The 19,120-nt window shown below is 34.7% G+C and overlaps 2 protein-coding genes across 4 annotated transcripts in view; both read right to left on the bottom strand.

Moving 5' to 3' along the window:
- Positions 1 to 19,120, bottom strand: part of LOC129002471 (activated Cdc42 kinase Ack-like) — a 42,908-nt gene that overhangs the window by 17,999 nt on the left and 5,789 nt on the right. For 2 of the 3 annotated variants that reach the window (XM_054430303.1, XM_054430305.1), the window contains exons 2-5: positions 4,403 to 4,501; positions 2,470 to 2,732; positions 1,704 to 1,895; positions 226 to 448 (exon numbers count right to left, since the gene is read on the bottom strand). In XM_054430303.1, coding sequence (XP_054286278.1) covers positions 226 to 448; positions 1,704 to 1,895; positions 2,470 to 2,732; positions 4,403 to 4,498 — 774 coding nt within the window. In that variant the 5' untranslated portion in view covers positions 4,499 to 4,501. Of the gene's footprint in view, positions 1 to 225; positions 449 to 1,703; positions 1,896 to 2,469; positions 2,733 to 4,402; positions 4,502 to 12,789; positions 12,945 to 19,120 lie in introns of those variants that run through there. The other variant, XM_054430304.1, reaches the window with a different exon arrangement.
- LOC129003642 (DC-STAMP domain-containing protein 2-like) lies at positions 15,925 to 18,192 on the bottom strand. Its single transcript, XM_054431941.1, has one exon. It carries the CDS (start codon positions 18,190 to 18,192, stop codon positions 15,979 to 15,981), a length of 2,214 nt encoding a protein of 737 aa, XP_054287916.1. The 3' UTR covers positions 15,925 to 15,978.

Below are 19,120 nucleotides of genomic sequence, written 5' to 3' on the forward strand. Positions count from 1 at the left end.
TATAATTTTCCTTATAGTGTAATTACTTACAATTCTATATTCAGTGAAAAATAAAATAACTTTGTTTAAACTGTTAACTTCCAATAGCAGTGAGAAATTGATTTTCAACTCCGACTAATAAATAGTCCTTGCTTTAAACGTGGTTTTGCTTTGTACAGCACTATGCCAGAACATTTCTACTGCGTGTAACAAGTACCTGTATGATCTAACCTAACCTAACCTCACCTTATCAACAGAGGCCAGCAGTACATTCCTACAGGCGAGGTCCCGATGTATAAACCTCTTAGTCTCCAGGTAGGCCATACCAGTAGCCACCTGCAGTCCATAGTCCCACAGCTGAGTTATGGGAATGTGGCCACTCTGTTTACGCATGTACTCCAGTACAGAGCCCAGTGTTGCCAACTCTGTCACCATCATCATGGGTTGAGTCAGCACTACACCGTACAGCCTGCAAATAGAGAAATCATTAGTTAAACTTGTGTAAAACTCAAATTAATAACATAGTGCTGATGGAATTGTGGTTTGATTTCTAAGTACACTAACCACTCATTGGGTTAAAAAACGCACATAGTGGCGTCCCCGTCTTTAATAATTGATATTGATATATGGAGAATCAAAAGCCAAATGGCTGATTGACTAGGAATAGGAATCATTTTGAAGAGGGATAGAGTCCAGGGCTAATAGATACACAGTAATACTGACAAACATTACACTAATATTCTGTACAATAAAGGGTTTTTTAGAGTCCTACCCCCCCCCCTTCTATTCCCCTTTCCATAGAATTTGAGCTAGATACAGCATTTGCAGTAAATAAGTGGTATTTATAATTTTTTTCTTTAAAACAGTTCATGATTACATAAAAGTTTTCTCTAGAGAGATAAATCCTGGCATGATGTCTCCTATGGACTGTAATTCTGAAAATATACAACAGTTGACTCTTGATATTCCTTGTGATCTTACACTATAAATATAAATGAGTCATTGACCGATACTGTCTGAGGTTCTTAAACTTCAATTTGGCTAGAAGCTTATGATTGCATAATACCATAGACAAATAGAGTAAATATAGACTGTCAAAGGAGGGTTCCATGATGTGCCGCTAGAGCGTGCTCAGTGTTCGTCGATTGACTACCGTACCATCGTTGATTCACTGTCTACTACCAGCACTACCACGTTTGCAAACGAAAAGCTACCAACGTATCAGACCCACTTTTCAATATGGGTAAAGTACAAGATTCTGAAATCCCATGACTTAAACGGAAAAGCCCATTTCTTTCAAAAAATCCCCAGAAATTTATAAAACGCAGAAAAATAACGAGACAAACTCCTACTTCCCGGATTTTAGGGATCTATCTAGAAGCTGGCGACCCTGGCTCCAACTACCAACTTGTCATGACAACGCTCGCTAGCGCTTGATGCTGCAGCGGTGTGCGCAAAAACTACACGGCACTCCTAGCGGTGGACGCCAGAATATATGCAAACCACAACACTGCAGTCGGTCTATATTTAATTCAACCACCTCATTATTCCTCCAAAATTCACAGAAAATTTAGCTTAAGTACAACTAAAGCACTTATTCAGTTGCTGGTAATTGAATTATTTTATAACAATTAGTTTAATATATCATAAAAAAACTATAGAGAGACTTGGCTCCTCCTGAAAGCCTGTCTTGAAATTAAACGTCTAAGACTATTGTCACTGACCTGATCAGTTGTGGATGGTCTAGTTGATGCATCGCCTGCACCTCCTTTACAAAGTCCTCCAGTACTCCAGGCTGTGTGAGAGCGTCTGCCTTCAGTACCTTGACTGCCACAGACACCAGCCGTCCTGTAGGGCTACTCCACTCTCCTCTCCTCACCACACCAAACGAACCGTCACCCAGCTTGTTACCTAGGCTGTACAATACCAGTTGTACATTAATATACTAGGTGTTTAAATTGGGTGCAAAACTAAACAGGTGTTTTTCTGATTGCCTTGGTTAAATCAGCTGTTAATAAAAACAATAGAAAGGTGTTTATAAGATTGATTAAATTTGGTTTTCTTTTGACACAGCTACTGGATTGATGGTAACATACCTGTTTACTAAATGACTACTAAAAAACAAGAAAAGACATTTTTAGTGCCAGAGATTGCATGAAATGAAGCTATTGTGTTTGTTCAACAAAACCCAAAATATTCAGAAAGTATCATAACATTCTTTGATGTTGTAAGTGTTTACGATGTTTCAGGATCTGAAATTCAAGTGAGAAAGTACCTATAACTTCATTTGACCTCTATTTTTACTATTTCTTTCAAGATTTTTATTTTGTGGGTTTGACTACTACACAGTTCTCTGAGGTTTTTTTTGTTATCTTCTGACTTTGAGACCTAAACTTATCATGTTTCAGGTTAAATTCTCAATAATATCTTAACTAACAAAGTATTTTCTACTGGACTGAGCTTTTACTGGTAGAAAGTGTTGATGCTCACCTGACGTCCTTCTCCTGTATAAGACATGTGAGACTGACGGCGCTGAGTGCCGTAGGAGACTCTGTGGTGCCACTGGAGCCACTCCGCTGTTTGCCCATGGTACCACCCTTGGCTGGCATCAGTTTGGTGAGGAGGCTGCGCCGTCGCTGTGCCGCACGCCGCTTCTTCACCATGTCTACCAGACGGCGTGCGGCTGGCGCACCCATACCTACTCTCTCTAGGTCCTCCACAAGCACATAGTCAAAGTGTGTGAGCCGAGTAACCTTCAAAACAAACACAAACATTAAACTAGGATACCACTTCCAGGAAATATTTTGCTAAAAGTAGTGGTCATCCACAATAAATTATGGTGTCATTACATTTGTAAATTTCAATAAGAAATCCCAAAACATGATTTTCCTTTTTCTTTTTGTAAACACAATTATTACTTTTCTTTCCAAGTAAAAAAATTCTATTTAATTATTTCTGATGGCTAAAAATCAAGATGTGCCAGTTACGCCAGTGTGAGATCTTTACAAAAATTGATATATATTTGATTTAATCTAGATTACAGTAGATTCCCTCTGGTTTATCTTTGGTTTCTTTGACAGCCGGATGTACGGCTAACCTCCAAAAGGTATCAATTTTCCCACAAATTAAGTTTCACACAGTAATTACAATCATCCAGTTGTAATGATACAATTGCAAAGTACTTAGGTTACCTAAGTTCTATCAGCTATTGTTCTCTAAACTAGGTGTATTTACTGCAAAGAATAATTTGATGAAATTTCTGTTCCATTAGTTCCTTGGGTAAAAATTTAGGTTGTTTAATTTGCTTTAACCAATTTTCTTAAGCCCTAAGGGTGTCAGAGTTAAATTTAGTGTGTTGTTTGAGCTTTATTCCTTTGTTACTTTACCTGAATTAATACACTGTTGACTAGATAAATAAAGTATAAGTATATTCTATGAAACACATTCTTAAACATCATTAATAGGTAACAATGAATTAATGATCTGAACCAATTGGAGGGCCAATTGATGAACAATCTTCTAACCATCTCAAACATGAACTCATCGATCCTGCGTGTACTAACTATATTGAAAACATTCGCTATACTGAGTGGATTTTTTTCTTGAAAATGGTTTTCGAATGCTTAGTTTACTTAAATGTGTCTATTTAAACAATTCACAGGCATATATATTGGGCATGACATTTCGTGTGCAAGATACCACGAGAGTGAATAAATATTAAGAGTTTATACTTTGACAAAATAATCACACTCTCTATTGTTAGCATATATTTTCTCTGGTACAGTATCACAAAAGACAAACGATAACCTAAACAGTGGAAAAGTTTCCGACATTTCCATTGTCTTTAGTTTTGTGATAAATTATTTAGGCACTAACACTAAAAGCCTTTCGAATTATAGGCAGCTTACCTGCCTCAGTTAGAGTATTTCAAGTTATGTGAAGGAGATAACCTGCCCTCCTATTGGTTTAGTCTAAATGCGGCTTAAAAATGATTAAAAAACAGCAAAATGTGAAGAGTTGAGACGTAAGCCACAATCATCAAGGTGTTGGCTAAAGTTTATTTTAGGTGGGCCTCTCCAAAGACAGGAAAATGCTGTTTTGTTGCACTGAAACAAGATTTGAACCCTCAACTCTAGACCAGAGTCACTGTCACTGTCTCTAGACCAGAGATATAATGTAAGATCGTAGACCATTCGGCCATCATTCCCGAAATTCAAAACTTGATTCCCAGGTAGCAGCACATATACCGCTTTCAGCGTTTATGTTGGGTTAAGCTTGTAGCCTATATCAAAAGTTAAATGCAAAGGATTGGTTATGTTACTATTACTGAAGATGAGCGATATCAACCTTTGGAGCACATAGGGTAAAAGTAGGCTTACAGTAGTAGGATTTAAGTGTATGCTTTGTTCACTTTCAACATTACCTGCAGGTCGTCTCGTATTCGTGAGAAGAATTGCTCAAGTTCTAACTCTTTCAGAAGATCATGCAACCAGGACAATCCTTCTCCCTCTTCTGTCATTATCTGTGACAAAAACATATCTTTTATAAAATTATTTGTAATTATAAACTATAACTATTATAAAACATAATATTGTTGTCATCTAGATAAACACAAATCTACTAGATGATACACACAGGAAAATTAACAACCATTTTTATTCTTTAAGGTCCATAAATAAATTACTAAAGGCTTAGATAAACTCAGTAAAATGATAAAAAATGGTCTACAAGTTTCTAATTTCTCATAATAGGGTTACATGTTCTCAAACACAACCATGCAAAGTAACCATGGGATGGGGTACGATGAACTCAATGTCGTAACGCTACACTCATCACGGTTAATGTACGCATGTTGTACATTCTGGTGGAATTGTAGGTTGACTTCTCTGAGACATTTCACTGTAATTGTCTAAGAAAACTCTCTAACCACATGACTGAAATAACTCTATTGCCAGTGTACAGAGTTTGCTACACTGGTAAAGCAGGAGATTGTTGGTGGTTTAATACCATTTATTGAAAGAAAAGGAAAAAATAAAAACATTTAAATGTAGTGTTTCAATTTTTACTCTACGTCTGGATACGAAATGTACGAACACAAAATTGGATTTAATTTATTGTAAGATGTAAAGGTGTTCATAAAGGAGAAAAAGTTCTCATTATCTTTGTTCTGCCAATGATGAAAATTGAAATAAAACCAACTGCGTAAAAAGGTAGCCTACATATTTCATTTCATGAATTTTTTAATGGACATTTTTTATTTGACTTTCAATCGGTTAAAGACCTCCTGGTGTTATTCAGAAATTAAACTACAAAAGATATAAACTATTATACATAGTAATCCACATCAAATAATGACACCAATGATTACATGTCTGGGCACTAAGTATTACTTTGTACTAAAAGTGTACTTTTCATAACATCACATTGACACTCAGCAATGTTTTCTCACTCAAAGGATTGTTTGTAACTCGCTCAACAAATTGCCTAGTTTATAATTCACTGCTAGCAGCAGCGATACAAAGGTCAAAGTGTACAAAGGATGTTTCTAGTCAGGAAACATGTACACATGTGAAACATGTGTTTTATTCAACGCGTCTTTTGGTTGACATGTGAAACCCAAAAAAGCTATACCTTGTTGATACAACTTTTAAGGGAACAAAAACATTAACATTTTGAATGGAAGACTCTAAATTAAATTTACGTGTTTGTGTTATCATGAAGATTTGCGCCTATAATAAGGAATAATTATTTAACTTATTTTTAATGCGGACTTCTTTTACAATGTTAGGCATGATGATTTCATTGATTGTAGGTAATGTACCAAAATAAGAAACAGACATACTCCGTCGCCGAATGTTCCTATATTATAGCCTACCACAAGTTTTAATTATGTTTCTAGTCAACTAAATTTGCCTTTAAACGTTTTCCTTGTGTTTTTTTCAATTTTTTCATGAGTTTTTAATTGATGTTCAAATGAACTCAAATGTGTCATGAGTTGCTCAAAGTAACATGAGTCATTCCCCTGGTCTTATGAAAGATAACTAAGTACAAGACATGTTTTGTATAGTTTATCTATACTCAAGACAGCTACAGAGATTGCCAATCATCGTTATCACCCATCACTTGCTGTGGGGCACTGAATAAAATATATTCAAGGCCAACTTCAGTTTTTAGTAAAACAGTCTACTTTTCTTAAAACCTGAAAGGATAAAATGATATGTCTATTTTTTATTCAACTTAAGTGAAAAGGAGAATAACCAATGTAGGCCCTATTTATAATTTTACTTTACCCACACATGTGACTGGATGTGTATTCCAAAACTACTGGCTATAAGTTGTTGATAAACATCTGTTCTTTTATTATTGTTTATGTTTGTATGATTCAGTTTTACAATATAATTGTGACAAATAAAGTTATATTGAAGTTTAATTAGCGAATTTCCCATATAGGGAATAAGCTATTACCGTAGTACGTGTATAGTCAATGGTAGTACTCATGGTAAGACCTGGACCCGGGACGATTTAATTTTTTGTTTTGAGGTCCTAGAGGCCAAAAAGCCATCCGTTCAAATTTATATATGGATATATATATATATCTAATATATAAAATTCTCGTGTCACAGTGTTTGTCTGCAAACTCCTCCGGAACGACTTCACCGATCGTTATGAAATTTGGTGTGTAAATTCTGTAGGTATGCGAATCGGACGTAAACTATTTCCCGTTTCGAAATTCTTAAAAGGGCTCCGCCCCAGTGGCTCTGGAGTTTCCCATGTTAACCTTATGAGAAATGGAATTAATGAATCTTAACAGCTGTTTCAATTAAACAAGTTGGTTCTGTTCTATGATGTTCAATAGCATTAAAGTTACAAGGATTACCAACAGGGTGCAGCACTATTATTTCTTTTACATTTATGACAACAGCTAATTTGCAACCAAAAGGTGAGTGAGCGTAGCGAACGAACTTCAACCTGGAGGCGAGTTAGCGTAGCGAACGAGCTAACCTGAAGGCAAGTGAGCGCAGCGAACGAGCTCCAACCTAAAGGTGAGTGAGCGTAGCGAACGAGCTCCAACCCAAAGGTGAGTGAGCGTAGCGAACAAACTTCTACCAGGACGTGATTGAGCGATGCGAACGAGATCATCTTGAAAATTAAATGTAACGGTACTTTCTTTCCATCGGTCTGTCTTAGGGGAAACCTATAACTTAGGCGATACGAAGTTCGCCGGGTCAGCTAGTATATATATATTAATATATGTGTCCGTTAGCGCGATAACTCGAGCAAAAATCATCGGATTTTGATCAAATTTGGTACAAACGTGTAAACCTACGTTTATTCTAACGAGTTCGCAAACCAGCATGATCGGACTATGTAAACATGGGTTTATGGGGTGTTTTATGGGGTAAAAATTGTATTTCCCCCCCCATTTTTGACCCTAAAAACATAAAATTTTGGAATTTCTTTCCCAACCATTTTTTAGAGCTTAAAAAAAGCAATAATTTAGTATATTGAAGCATTGTTGTAAATTTAAAATTCCCATGTTATTCTTATGGAGAAAATTGTAAACTGTTGTAGTTTGCTTGTTTATGAGCATATATTGATCAAATTTGGAAAATGCATTAATTTCATACTAAACTACAGTATTTTCATTTCACAAAAAACACCTTTTTACCCTCCCTGTTGCAGCAAACCTAAGTAAAGTTAAACTAATGCTATTTAAATAGGAAATAAATGTGATATTTTAAAGGAGACATTTTAGTGTAAATCCAATCAGGAAAATGGAAATTTGCTTAGTCTGCAGGTTTGCTGCGGCGGGGGTATTTTACAAATTACTACATCATTATGTTACTACATTATTAAAGTATCAGTAGCAAATAAATATCAGTAGGTCCTGTTATTGCAAGATGAAAAGTTGATGATATGGTAAATTTCTGTTGTTTGGTACAGAATGAAATCCAAACAGGCTCCTGAATTTCAGGGCCACTTAGTTTGCCAAGTTGGCTTTTGCTAATTAATTTTCCAAGTAGCCAGGAAAATTACAAAAATAAAATACAGTACAATAGTTACTGTTTAAAGTCTGATTATGAGCCAAATGATTTGTGGTGTTGTCTTCATGGCCAGAAGGCAACGCTGGAAGATCAAAATTCCAAAACCCTTCCATAGATTGTACCATAGACAAATAGAATAAATATAGATTGTCAAAAGGAAAGTTCTGTGATGTGCCGCTAGGAGTGCCGTGTAGTCACGTTGCACACCGCTGCAGGCATGGAGCCAAAGACCAGCATTGATTGATAGTAGAGGACCCATGCTGCTCCGCAGCGTTAAAAGAAATATAATATCTGATAAATAATCAAATTTACTAATTTTTTTTTAATACAGTATCTTGAGCTTAGCTGATTTAAACGATTAATAGCTCAAATTAAAGCCTATAATTTACTGATTATTTTAAGTCTAAAACATATAAAAAACATGAACAATATTGGTGTTATTATTCCCTTATGAAAAATGGACATGGAAGAAATACATGGAGAGCAAATTTCGTTTACGTATAAACCGAATGAGACTATAGATAATTAAATGCTGATGCTTGATGGGAAATCTGTGCGTGAATGCCTTTAATTTGAGACCTCAATCGTGAAAATCGGTTGGGTAGAAGAGCTAAACGAACTCGGCAAAAAACCCCAAATTTAACTCCCATAATACATGGAGAGCAAATTTCTTTTACGTATATTCTCTCATAAGAAATACATGGGGAGCAATTTCGTTTACGTATATGCCGAGTAGGATTAAAGATATATTTATGCCGGTGCTTCATGGCAAATCTGTACGTGCATACCTTCAATTCGAGACCTCATTCTTGAAAATCGGTCGGGTAGAAGAGCCATACGAACTCGGAAAAGAAAAACCAAATTTAACTCCCATAAGAAATACATGGGGAGCAAATTTTGTTTACATATATGTCAAGTGGGATTATAGATACAGTTATGCCGACGCTTGATGGGGAATCTGTAAATGCATACCTTCAATTCGAGACCTCAATCATGAAAATTGGTCGGGTAGAACAGCCAAACGAATTAAGAAAAAAAAAAAAAAATTTTAATATATAAGATGTTCAATTATTATAACAAGGAAAATTCCTTGCACTGGAAGCAATATATACAATTTTAAATTGTCAAAAAGGCTAGTATCCTATGATAATCTTTGGCCTCCAGAGTCCAGACAGGATAGGTCTACTGCCATTAACCAGTTAGCAGCTATTGTGGTTGACTTAACGAGCTGACATTGGCACTGATCTCAACTCTCGGCACTTCTTAGTATTTCTGACCTTAGTCTAGTTTTGCTTTACAATTTTAAATCCAAAGTAAATAAAAGTGTTTTGCATATCAACTTACTTGCTGTGAAAATAAGGTTGACGTTAACTTTCTATATCTAACCATCCAGATACTCTTCTTTAAAAAATCCGCCACAAATTATAGGGAATGAAAAATTACTAAAGAGCAAAACTATTGGTAGGTTTCGTGAAGGAAATCTCTATTTTTCTGATGAATAAAAACTAAAAGGTATTATTAGGTTAGATTGGTACAGATGATTTGTTAAGTTGTGTGATGGAGTACCTATACTTTATACTTTATACTTTCTTATGTATATAACATAAAAATTGAGTATAACCATAGACTGAGCAACTAATGGAGTATGTTTTATCTATGGTATAACATATACATATGTACTAACACATTATGTAACATTATACTATACATACTATACATTATACTATTATATTATAGCACTGTACTATATTAGATTTAACTTATAATTTGTTTATTGAAAATTTTTTCCTGTTTATAAGTTACTAGCTGTTACCAGACATAGCTTTGCTAGGATAAATAAATATAATGGTTCGTTTTGGCAAGAGCAAACATCTAAACATTTTGTCCTAGAGTAGTGCTACACAATTAAAAAGTGGATATAACTAAAACATGCATGGTTTTTACAAGGTTTTATTTTGTCCTGGAACTGTTTAAGACTGAAGTTCCACGTTCTAACAGCTCGTTCCCCAAAAACGTACGGTACTGGCAGGCCTAAGAGAATTTAAACTTCTGAAGCTGGTTGAAAAACTACTAGGTGACTAGGTGGCATGTGTAAGAACAATAGGACATTTAAACCTGTTGGGAAGCACTTACAACACATCTCAGTTATCTGCTGCAAGACTGATTCTTCCTTTCCATGAAAATTGCACAATCATCCACTATTTAAAAGGGAATCCAGGTAACATACTGGGAAATGGTTGAAGTCCTACAATTTAGGTAAAGGATAGGTTTTAGTTTAATAAAGTACTTACATGTTTAAACTAGGCCAATGTATTATTTTCATTTTAGATTTTTTTTAGGCCAATTATTTATCCATAAAATGTAATGCTTCAGCAAAATTTAGTTTCTCCCTGCAGATTTTTACAGAGAAATCAAATTAATCCCATTGTGTTGAGTATTAACATTGTAGGCTATGTTGAGAGTTTTAAGATGGGACTACTTCATAATAATCGTTATAAAGTTGTTAACCATTTAGGCATACAAAGTCATGACTTCCCTCCTTAAAAAACCCACAATACTAAATATAAATTCGGTGTAAGTCAAATTAAATTTAATAAATAATGCAATTTTGAAATGTTGTAATCCTGTACCTGCCTTAAAGTTGTTTAAAAAATGAATCTACATAGTGAAGTTTTCTATCGTGTAGATATTTTTTTACTTTTTTTATTTCATGGCACTCAAAAAAAAGATACCTTTACTGAGCTGGTAAAATAATTTTTTACTGACATATAACACAATTCTACAATCATTACAGTAATTATGTCAAAGGCTGTTCGTGTTGCCAGCATAAAGTGAGAGTAGACCACTCAAGCAGAGAGAGAAAGACAGACTAATGCCGCAATAATAAGATCCTTGTAAGCTTCACTGCTTCCTAAATCAAACACTTGGCTTCAATCACGTCCGTCTGAACAATTTCTAGCTTGTCTTTCCTGTATAGTGCAGGGTTTTATCTCCATGTGATCAACTAACTGTTGCTGTTGGGTGGGGGTTGACATCAAATCACTGTTCTCAAGCATATGTAGAAACTATCCAAACAATACTTCCAAAGCATTCCAAATTTAACTTTATTTTATATACCAACGGACATCTCCAATTTTATAGACTAGACATAACAATATTTCTCTTAAGTGACTGTATATATTTATGGTGTTTTGCTAGCCTAGGTGTTAGCATCTTAATTACTGCACTATGTGATTTCAATAATTGGATTAGCCTACTGTACTTAAAAATCCCAAAACTTTGGACTAGTTGTTGTAGTGTGCTTGTTTAGGTCTATAGAAGTATGTTGATCAATTTTGGTAAATTTATTTATTTCATCCTAACTATTAAATTTTATGGAAAACACTTTTTACATTGCCCGTAGCAGAAACCTTAGGCAGGTACTCGTTAAATAATGTTTTTGAATGGGGAATAATTATTGTCTTGTTTATAGAAATATTTATAGAAATATGGCACTACCAGTCTGCTGTGCAAACAAACAATTCAAACATGGTCTACGGACCATGAAAAACAAAGGGGACCAAATATATATATTTAACAGTTCTATATGTTAAAAACAGATTTTCTCAATTGGCGTTAACTGGTGAACACCACCACTACAATACCAGAAACAAAACCAACATTGCTCTAAACCGCCACAGATTAGAACTTTACAGTAAAAAACCAAGTTATACCGGCTCCAAATTTTACAACAAAATTCCAAATGAAATTAAATCGGCAAAAAGCATGGTCGGATTTAAGAGGGGTCTTAAAACATTTCTCATCAACAAGGTATTGTATTCCCTTGATGAACTTTAAAAGTTTTAGAAGGGGCGTGAATGTGTAATTTGTATTAACTTATGTTAGATTTTAAGAACTTTGTATCCATAGAATATAACATTGTAGGCCTAATATAAAAACATTTAAGAGAATGACACTATTCATGTACTTTGTGCTTCAATGAATAAAGAAATATTGAATTGAATTGAATATGAGCAATCCAAATAATATTCCGTAGATTATAAAGCAATTACTTATGCCATTACATTTTAGATTTTTTAGTGTGCTGCCAACTACTTTGTTTCAAGTTAAAGTACCTGCCACAAACCGCCGTAGAAATAGTATATTAAAAAAACTTTGTTCTAGGAAAAAAAACTTTTGGTTTGTTAATGTTTGGCATGTTTTGCCTTATGCATCACATGAACTTCGCCGACAGGTTTTTTAAACTTGGTGAGGCCAAGCTGTTGTAATTTCTATAATAAATATATTTTAATGTAAAATTTTGGTAAAAATCCTATCAGACAAATTAACTTCCCTCAGACAGCAGGTTTTCATTTACATTTTTTTACAGATCTACTGGTATTTTATTTGGAAAATATTGACTGGAAATGACTTGGAAATAGTGAGATTGAAAGGTGACAACCATTGGCCTTAGTTAATTAACTAAAGATAATTAAAAGATAATGAGTTTTCTTCGCCGACTTTTTTCAAATCCTAAGTTAGGTTGAGTTCAGTTTATGTTTAATTCAAAATAAATATTTGGTTTTCTTTATCCCGCAATAAAAGTAGGCCTACTTTTTACTGTTACATAATGCAATGATAGGTGAAAACTCTCCCCTACCTAACTAAAAAATGTAGAACATTATTCCGATCCGAGGACTCATGAACCCACTACATCAAGAGATAGGTGACAAATCTGACAATGCCAGATTAAAATGTGTTCAAAAATAAAGCTCATAATACATACCTTTCCTTACCAAAATTACAATCCAGATATAAACCAAGAAGACTTGCAAATACACACACTCCACATTTCTTACAATAACACGAATATAATTAAATCCATAAAACAGAACTCAAGTGAACCAAACCAAAATACACACTGAAACACATTGAAAACAAACAAAGCCTTGGGCACTTCAGCAGACAGCTCAATGGGACTATTCGTAGTAGCAGCGGCGGCGTCGTCAAGTAAAAGGAAACAGCTGTTCTGAAGGTCAAGTGACGTCTAGTCGCGGCTGAACCAGTGCAAAACAAAAATCTGGCAGATGGCAAGGCAACACATATGTTGCTGCCACCGCCCCCTCCGACAGGAATGCCAACATGCAACACGTAATAATTGAGGAATCGATATAAAATGTACATGCAATTTATAGTTTGCCTTTCGTTTTTGTTTGTAGTAGGCCTAACTGAAATTATTTGTAGAAGGCACATCGCAAAATAAAACTTTCTCGTTTAGTAATGTAAAATGAAAATCATACACAAATCAATTGAGTTAATTTACATTTTTATGAATGATGATTTGGAAAAAATATTCTTTAAATTGTAGAGAAGGAGTTTGTTGACTGACAACCACAAAACTTCATAATAATTTATTTAAATGTTGTGTAGGTACCTAACATGATGGTATTATTAATCTATAACAACTTGTGCCTTCTTCTTAATCATCCATGGTTGTCATTGATTACTAAGGTTTCTATCTATAGTCAATGAATAGAATGGACTAAACATGATCACAATGTGAATGTGGCTGTGAAATTTAAATACAAATTGGGTTAGTGAATGCCTTGATGCCTTTTTATTGTAAATTATACAGTAAACTCAATGGATAAAAATATTTAAAATGAAATTACAGTATTGGCTTGTTCTTATTTACTTCCACTTGGAATTGGCTGAGAGTATCTATTTTTACTGCTTTGAATTTCTTTATAACATTAAATTTTGTTATCAACACAAACCTGATATTACTGTACCAACTAAGGGCTTTACTAAGCTTATGATTTATGGACAATCCACAATTCATGCTTGTTGTTGATGGAGATTGTCCAATGACATAAAATTATTTATTACTTCTCAAGTCATGTTATGTGGTGTGCTTTCTTTTGTACTGTTTTGGTTAGCCTGGCCCTAACGTCATCCAGCAACATTTATATGAACGAACATAAAACACTGGAGTGTGAAAGCTGTACAAACACCTTACACTATTTCAAAAACCTGATCAGTAATTATTTTCCAGTTAGTTTAGTGGTTTACTAATACGAATAAAAAAGTTGCCAGATTAGAGAAAAGTCAGTTTTTTTATGGTTCGCAACTAGACCCAGCTGTCTCTGATTTATGTACCCCCATTTATGTTCCTGGCTAAGTAAGAGCCGGTCCTAGTTAATTACTATACAGTATTATGAAACACAATTAGCCCTACACAGAACCTAATGGATATTAATGGAGGACAAATACACACACACACACGTCTAACAATATATTTTCACTAATAAAACTATTTGATAAATAACAAATTTTCACTTTTTATAATATTCATTCCGTATAGCCTCCCTTTCTTCCACCGGGGGCAGTTCAGGCTTGATACCTTTCCATCGACGTTCTCTCCTGACTTTAGTCCAGAACTTCAAGCAGGCTTTATAGTTGGCAAAGAAATCTTGACATTTATCATTGTCGTATCCGTTTCTGTCCAAGCACTTCAGAGAAGCCTGGCTCTCTCTTAAACACGGATTATTTTGTTCCAAAGCCACATTAGTACTGTGAATGTTTCTGGCGGATCTTGGATCATTATTACTCATTTCTTGCTTCTCGGATTTTCGATCTGCAAAGAAATCCTTGTATTAGAATCCCCGAAACGAATGTTCACTTCACTCACTAGTAACACTAAACACACAATTGACTCATTGTTGAGTTTTTCACTAACTGTCGAACACTATTTTAACTCAACCACTGATGTGCTGAAAACTTATAAACGTCAAACAACAACAAACGCAAAATCAAGCAATTATAAATATTGGATAAGTTTTAGAGTGAGATGACGATTGGAGTGAAATAACATTTTGGTAACAATGTAGTACTGTAAGTACATGGTCCAATACTAAAGGCTAGTGGCAGACTTTAACTTAGGCCCCGGGGTTGAAATCTTGCTCCAAGCTTTTGTTCACAACTTCTACCTCTCGACTGAACTCCCACTTAATTGAACTGTATATGACAAAAAAACTTTCTGTAACATTACTAATAAAAATAAAACAGTGCAATATTGTGGTTCCTCTAGAAACTGCTGTTAATTTGCTACTGAATTTAACAGAAATCAGTCAACATTTACATATTTTAATCCCATCAGTGGCTGTTGGGAATAAAAATATGTCCAATGACTGATTAGTATGAAATTTGATATCAAATTAAACACAAATTTTTGGAAAACCACGATATCACTTTTGTTTTATTTTTACTTTGAACTAGTCTGGTTTAGTGTGGTTTGACTGTGTTGAGTACAAGTCAAGCGATAGGAATAAGGGACCAGCCATCGAATCTGTTAAATTTATTAATTTTTGAAGTTTTTTGAAATTGCATTAGAACAAACTTTACTACTAACCTTGTAGCAGCAAAACTAGTACTCGTTAGGTTTTAAGGGGGAATAAATCTGACAAGCCCAAGTACATATTTTAGTGAAAATCTAATCAGGCAAAATGTAGGCCTAAATTTGCTTCGTCTCCAGGTTTGCTGCAACTAGAGCATTTTTTTTTTATTTGGGATGAGTAGGGTATCCATAAAACCATTGAATAATATATACTATTTAATGTTGAAAATTTTGATTATGAAAATATCTGAATTTTGAGTGTCCTAAGTACTAAATCGCATTCATATTTTATGAATATCATACCTTTAATTTGTAATAACTCTTATTGAAAGTAAATTGTGAAGAGTAAAAACATGATACAATCAAGTTAACTTTTATTACAGTATAACATTTTACTAGTTACATCCTAGTTAGACTCGGTATGTTTAAAACTGACATATAGTAATTGTCAAACTAAACAACAAAAAATTATTTCATAGTATAAGAATAACTATTTGTGGTAAACTTACATAAAAATTACTCCCTTAATGTAATACTGGTAACCTGAGTAAATATGACAGGAAAATAAACAAAAATAATTTAGAGCATCTCAAACATTTCTTCATAGCTCAACTTCTTACTTCCATTAAACTCTCGGAGTTTTCTGTGTTTTAATTTTGATTTGAACGGGACATGGTCATCATTGCTCTCAACAAAAGTATACTGAATAGTTTGGGAATTTTCTTCAGATTCAGACACTCTGTAACTAGTCATTTGGTCCTGGTAGCTAAAATCCAAATCACTTTCATCATCAACAACCTTGAAAAATCCTTCCTCTTCATCCTTAACATCAGCGATTTCTTCTGAGTCAGGTGTAATGCTCTTGAAATTGATCCGCTTGCTTTCAAAGTCAGCTACCATCATTTCTCGTCTGCATATGTAACACAACCCTTGAACACTTATATAACAGTCGTCGCAATAGACTCCTAAGCAATCTTTAGTGGGACAGTAATACAAAGGTGGTACAACATGATTACAAATTTTACAATATGAGCCAATCAGACCTTTTCCTATTATGTAGGTAATCCATGGATATTTGGCTCTCAAGAAGTCAGCAATAGAAAATGTCCTCTTTGATTGATCAGAACTGTACTTTCCCCTTAATTTGATACTAACTACTTTTAGAAAATTCATTCTCTTGAACACTATATGATTGTAAAGCCATCTTGCTCGTCTGTCGGCAACGTCAGGGTTGTAATAGTCCATCACTACATGTCTGAATCTCAAAACAAAGGGCTTCATCGCCCAAGAAAACCATAGAACAATAAGCCAAAAATAAATTACACGGTTTGTCCAAGAATTGGGAGGCCTTGGATTGGGTATGCAAGGCATAAAGTGAGCTTGGTAAAAATTATAATCCATATAATTCAATGCTCGCACCACACGTCTACTTAGCTCCGCTAGAAAGCCAGACCCTACAATAGAGACTTCTGTTCGTGAACCAAAAGATTGCATCACAGCGAGCATAAATGTTCGACATTTTTCAGCAATAAAATATAACAAATAATCCATCCCAATAATTCCTAGATACAAGCCTGTCTTTATAGTAGTAAAAGTCGGAAAAGAGAATGATTTCCACTCCTTTTTAACAATCTTACAGCTAAACACTTTGATGTATTTGTTTGTTTCAACTCTTGTCAATGGAAATATAGATTCTCGACCAGCTAGAGCTTCAAGATGATCAATATCTTTCAATCTCCCACTCATATAGTAATTGTCAAACTCATCTCTCCGCAAGTACCTCGATCTGTAGCGATAAACAATCCACAGGAAACAAAAGTGAAATAAAAACATTGCAAGCTGTACGACACTAGCAAAATAATGCATTATGATTAAGCTTACTAAAGACGATTTTAATCTTTCTTTGATATCGCTCATGATATTCTGGCTATTTGAGTCTATGTGAAACTCGTGATGTATGTTGACTGAGAAGTACATCAATGTGTACGCTCGGTCCAATAGTCGGCTGATTCTTTGACTGACAGTAGTTACAAGCGGATCCACATTGAAGAACACCAAGTCACACAGATACTCCCCGGGTTTAACAGTACTGCAGAGGTTGCTAGCAAACTCAGTGACAGCGCACATCTTCACAAACACACTAGGCACGCTCACCTTACACTCGTCATACATCCAGGTGAAAGCATCCATGCAGTGTTGGTAAGTTGTACCGACAGTAGTCTTGCATCCGTTAATTTTACTATTGATCCATCGCGTCGCACCCTGAATGGCATCAGCTACTGTCATAACCATTCTTTTAAAACTCGTCAATATAGCTTGAATCTTGGCTACCATAGTTTTGATACCATTGACGATTTCCATCGCTGCCTGTTTAAAGGATGTAAAAGGTCCAAAAAGGATGTCCGCTATTTCAGCTGCTGCGTCAGCTACACCTTTCTGCTGGCAGGTACTAGTTTCTTGAATCACGCTCAGGTTGTGTTTAAGATTCATCAATGGCCCCGTGGTGACCAACAGTAACACGGTCCCGTGGATGTACATTTGCCCTCTAGAAGAGCATAGTTGTAGAGGCACCAGCAGTAACAAGCAACGACCAGTCTCCGTGAAGGCTAGAGACACTGTTATCAACACGAGGAGAGGAACTTTGATCATAAAACACCAAAACACATCTGCATCGCCTCTACTCACACTGCTGTAGAAGTATAGGACAGTCAACAAAGTTCCAACCAACCAACCTACAGCGGCCATCAGAAGAAAGTGTTCTAGAGTGTTAGCGGACGTGTATTTCTCTATCATCTCATAATGCTTTTCATTAAATGAATGGTACCAGTCCTTGATCCTTCGCCAGTGTTTAGTGATAGCATTTTGTGGAGGCAAATCTTCTATTCCCTTCCTACATCGATCTTTGTGCCACAAATATTTTTTCCACTTAAATTTGATTACATAATAGCGATATACAAATGTTAGGAAACACATTTTATCTGATTTCTTTTTCAATATTGGGTTTTGATTTCCTAGAACAGTAAAATTTAAGTTAGGAAAGTAATTACTAAATATTAATTTGATCATCTAATTTAAAAATACAAAAACAAAAGGCTGGTTGAAGTGGAAATATTGTTTTAAAAATAACTGAAAAGAAGTTGTATATAGCATAAATGAATAAGAGAATACAATAAAGATAAACTTAACATCTTTTGAATGATAGTTATTGGTTCTGTTAAACTAGATTCTAACAAAACACATAGCAGTTATCAGAAAGGATACCACCCACCTTTAGATAAATAACTTCCTTAAAACCACTTGTGATAATCAGTTCTGCCTATTATCAAAAACTCTTCGTTGTTTTCTTTTGATAATAAACTCATTCTTCACAACAAAATGCTGAATATGAAAATATTGTTACACAATTATCTGCAGTTTGTTGATTGTATATACTCATCTTTAATGTGAGCTGCCCCTAACACAGTACACGGGGTAATTAATAAAAATAAAATAAGATTTTGTAAGTTATTTTTAATATAGCCTATGAACACTAGGCCTATGCATACAATGAGAATATAGATTCTCAGAAACATTTCTCATTTAATAATATCATCCTAAATTGTAATAGGTATAAACACTTTGTCTCGAGGGTTTTAATCAGTGAATAAATACTTGTAAATATTTGGCCTATATACATACAAATTTCAGTCTGACCTGTTAACTTAATACACTTTTACCATTT

This window comes from Macrosteles quadrilineatus, unplaced genomic scaffold (assembly GCF_028750875.1).
Source record: "Macrosteles quadrilineatus isolate MER2022 unplaced genomic scaffold, UCM_ALF_1.0 Scaffold_9__3_contigs__length_116548681, whole genome shotgun sequence".
NCBI lineage: Eukaryota > Metazoa > Arthropoda > Insecta > Hemiptera > Cicadellidae > Macrosteles > Macrosteles quadrilineatus.

Excerpts from the sequence above, each read along its gene's own strand:
- LOC129003642 (XM_054431941.1), bottom strand. The coding sequence starts at position 18,192 with ATGATAGAGAAATACACGTCCGCTAACACTCTAGAACACTTTCTTCTG.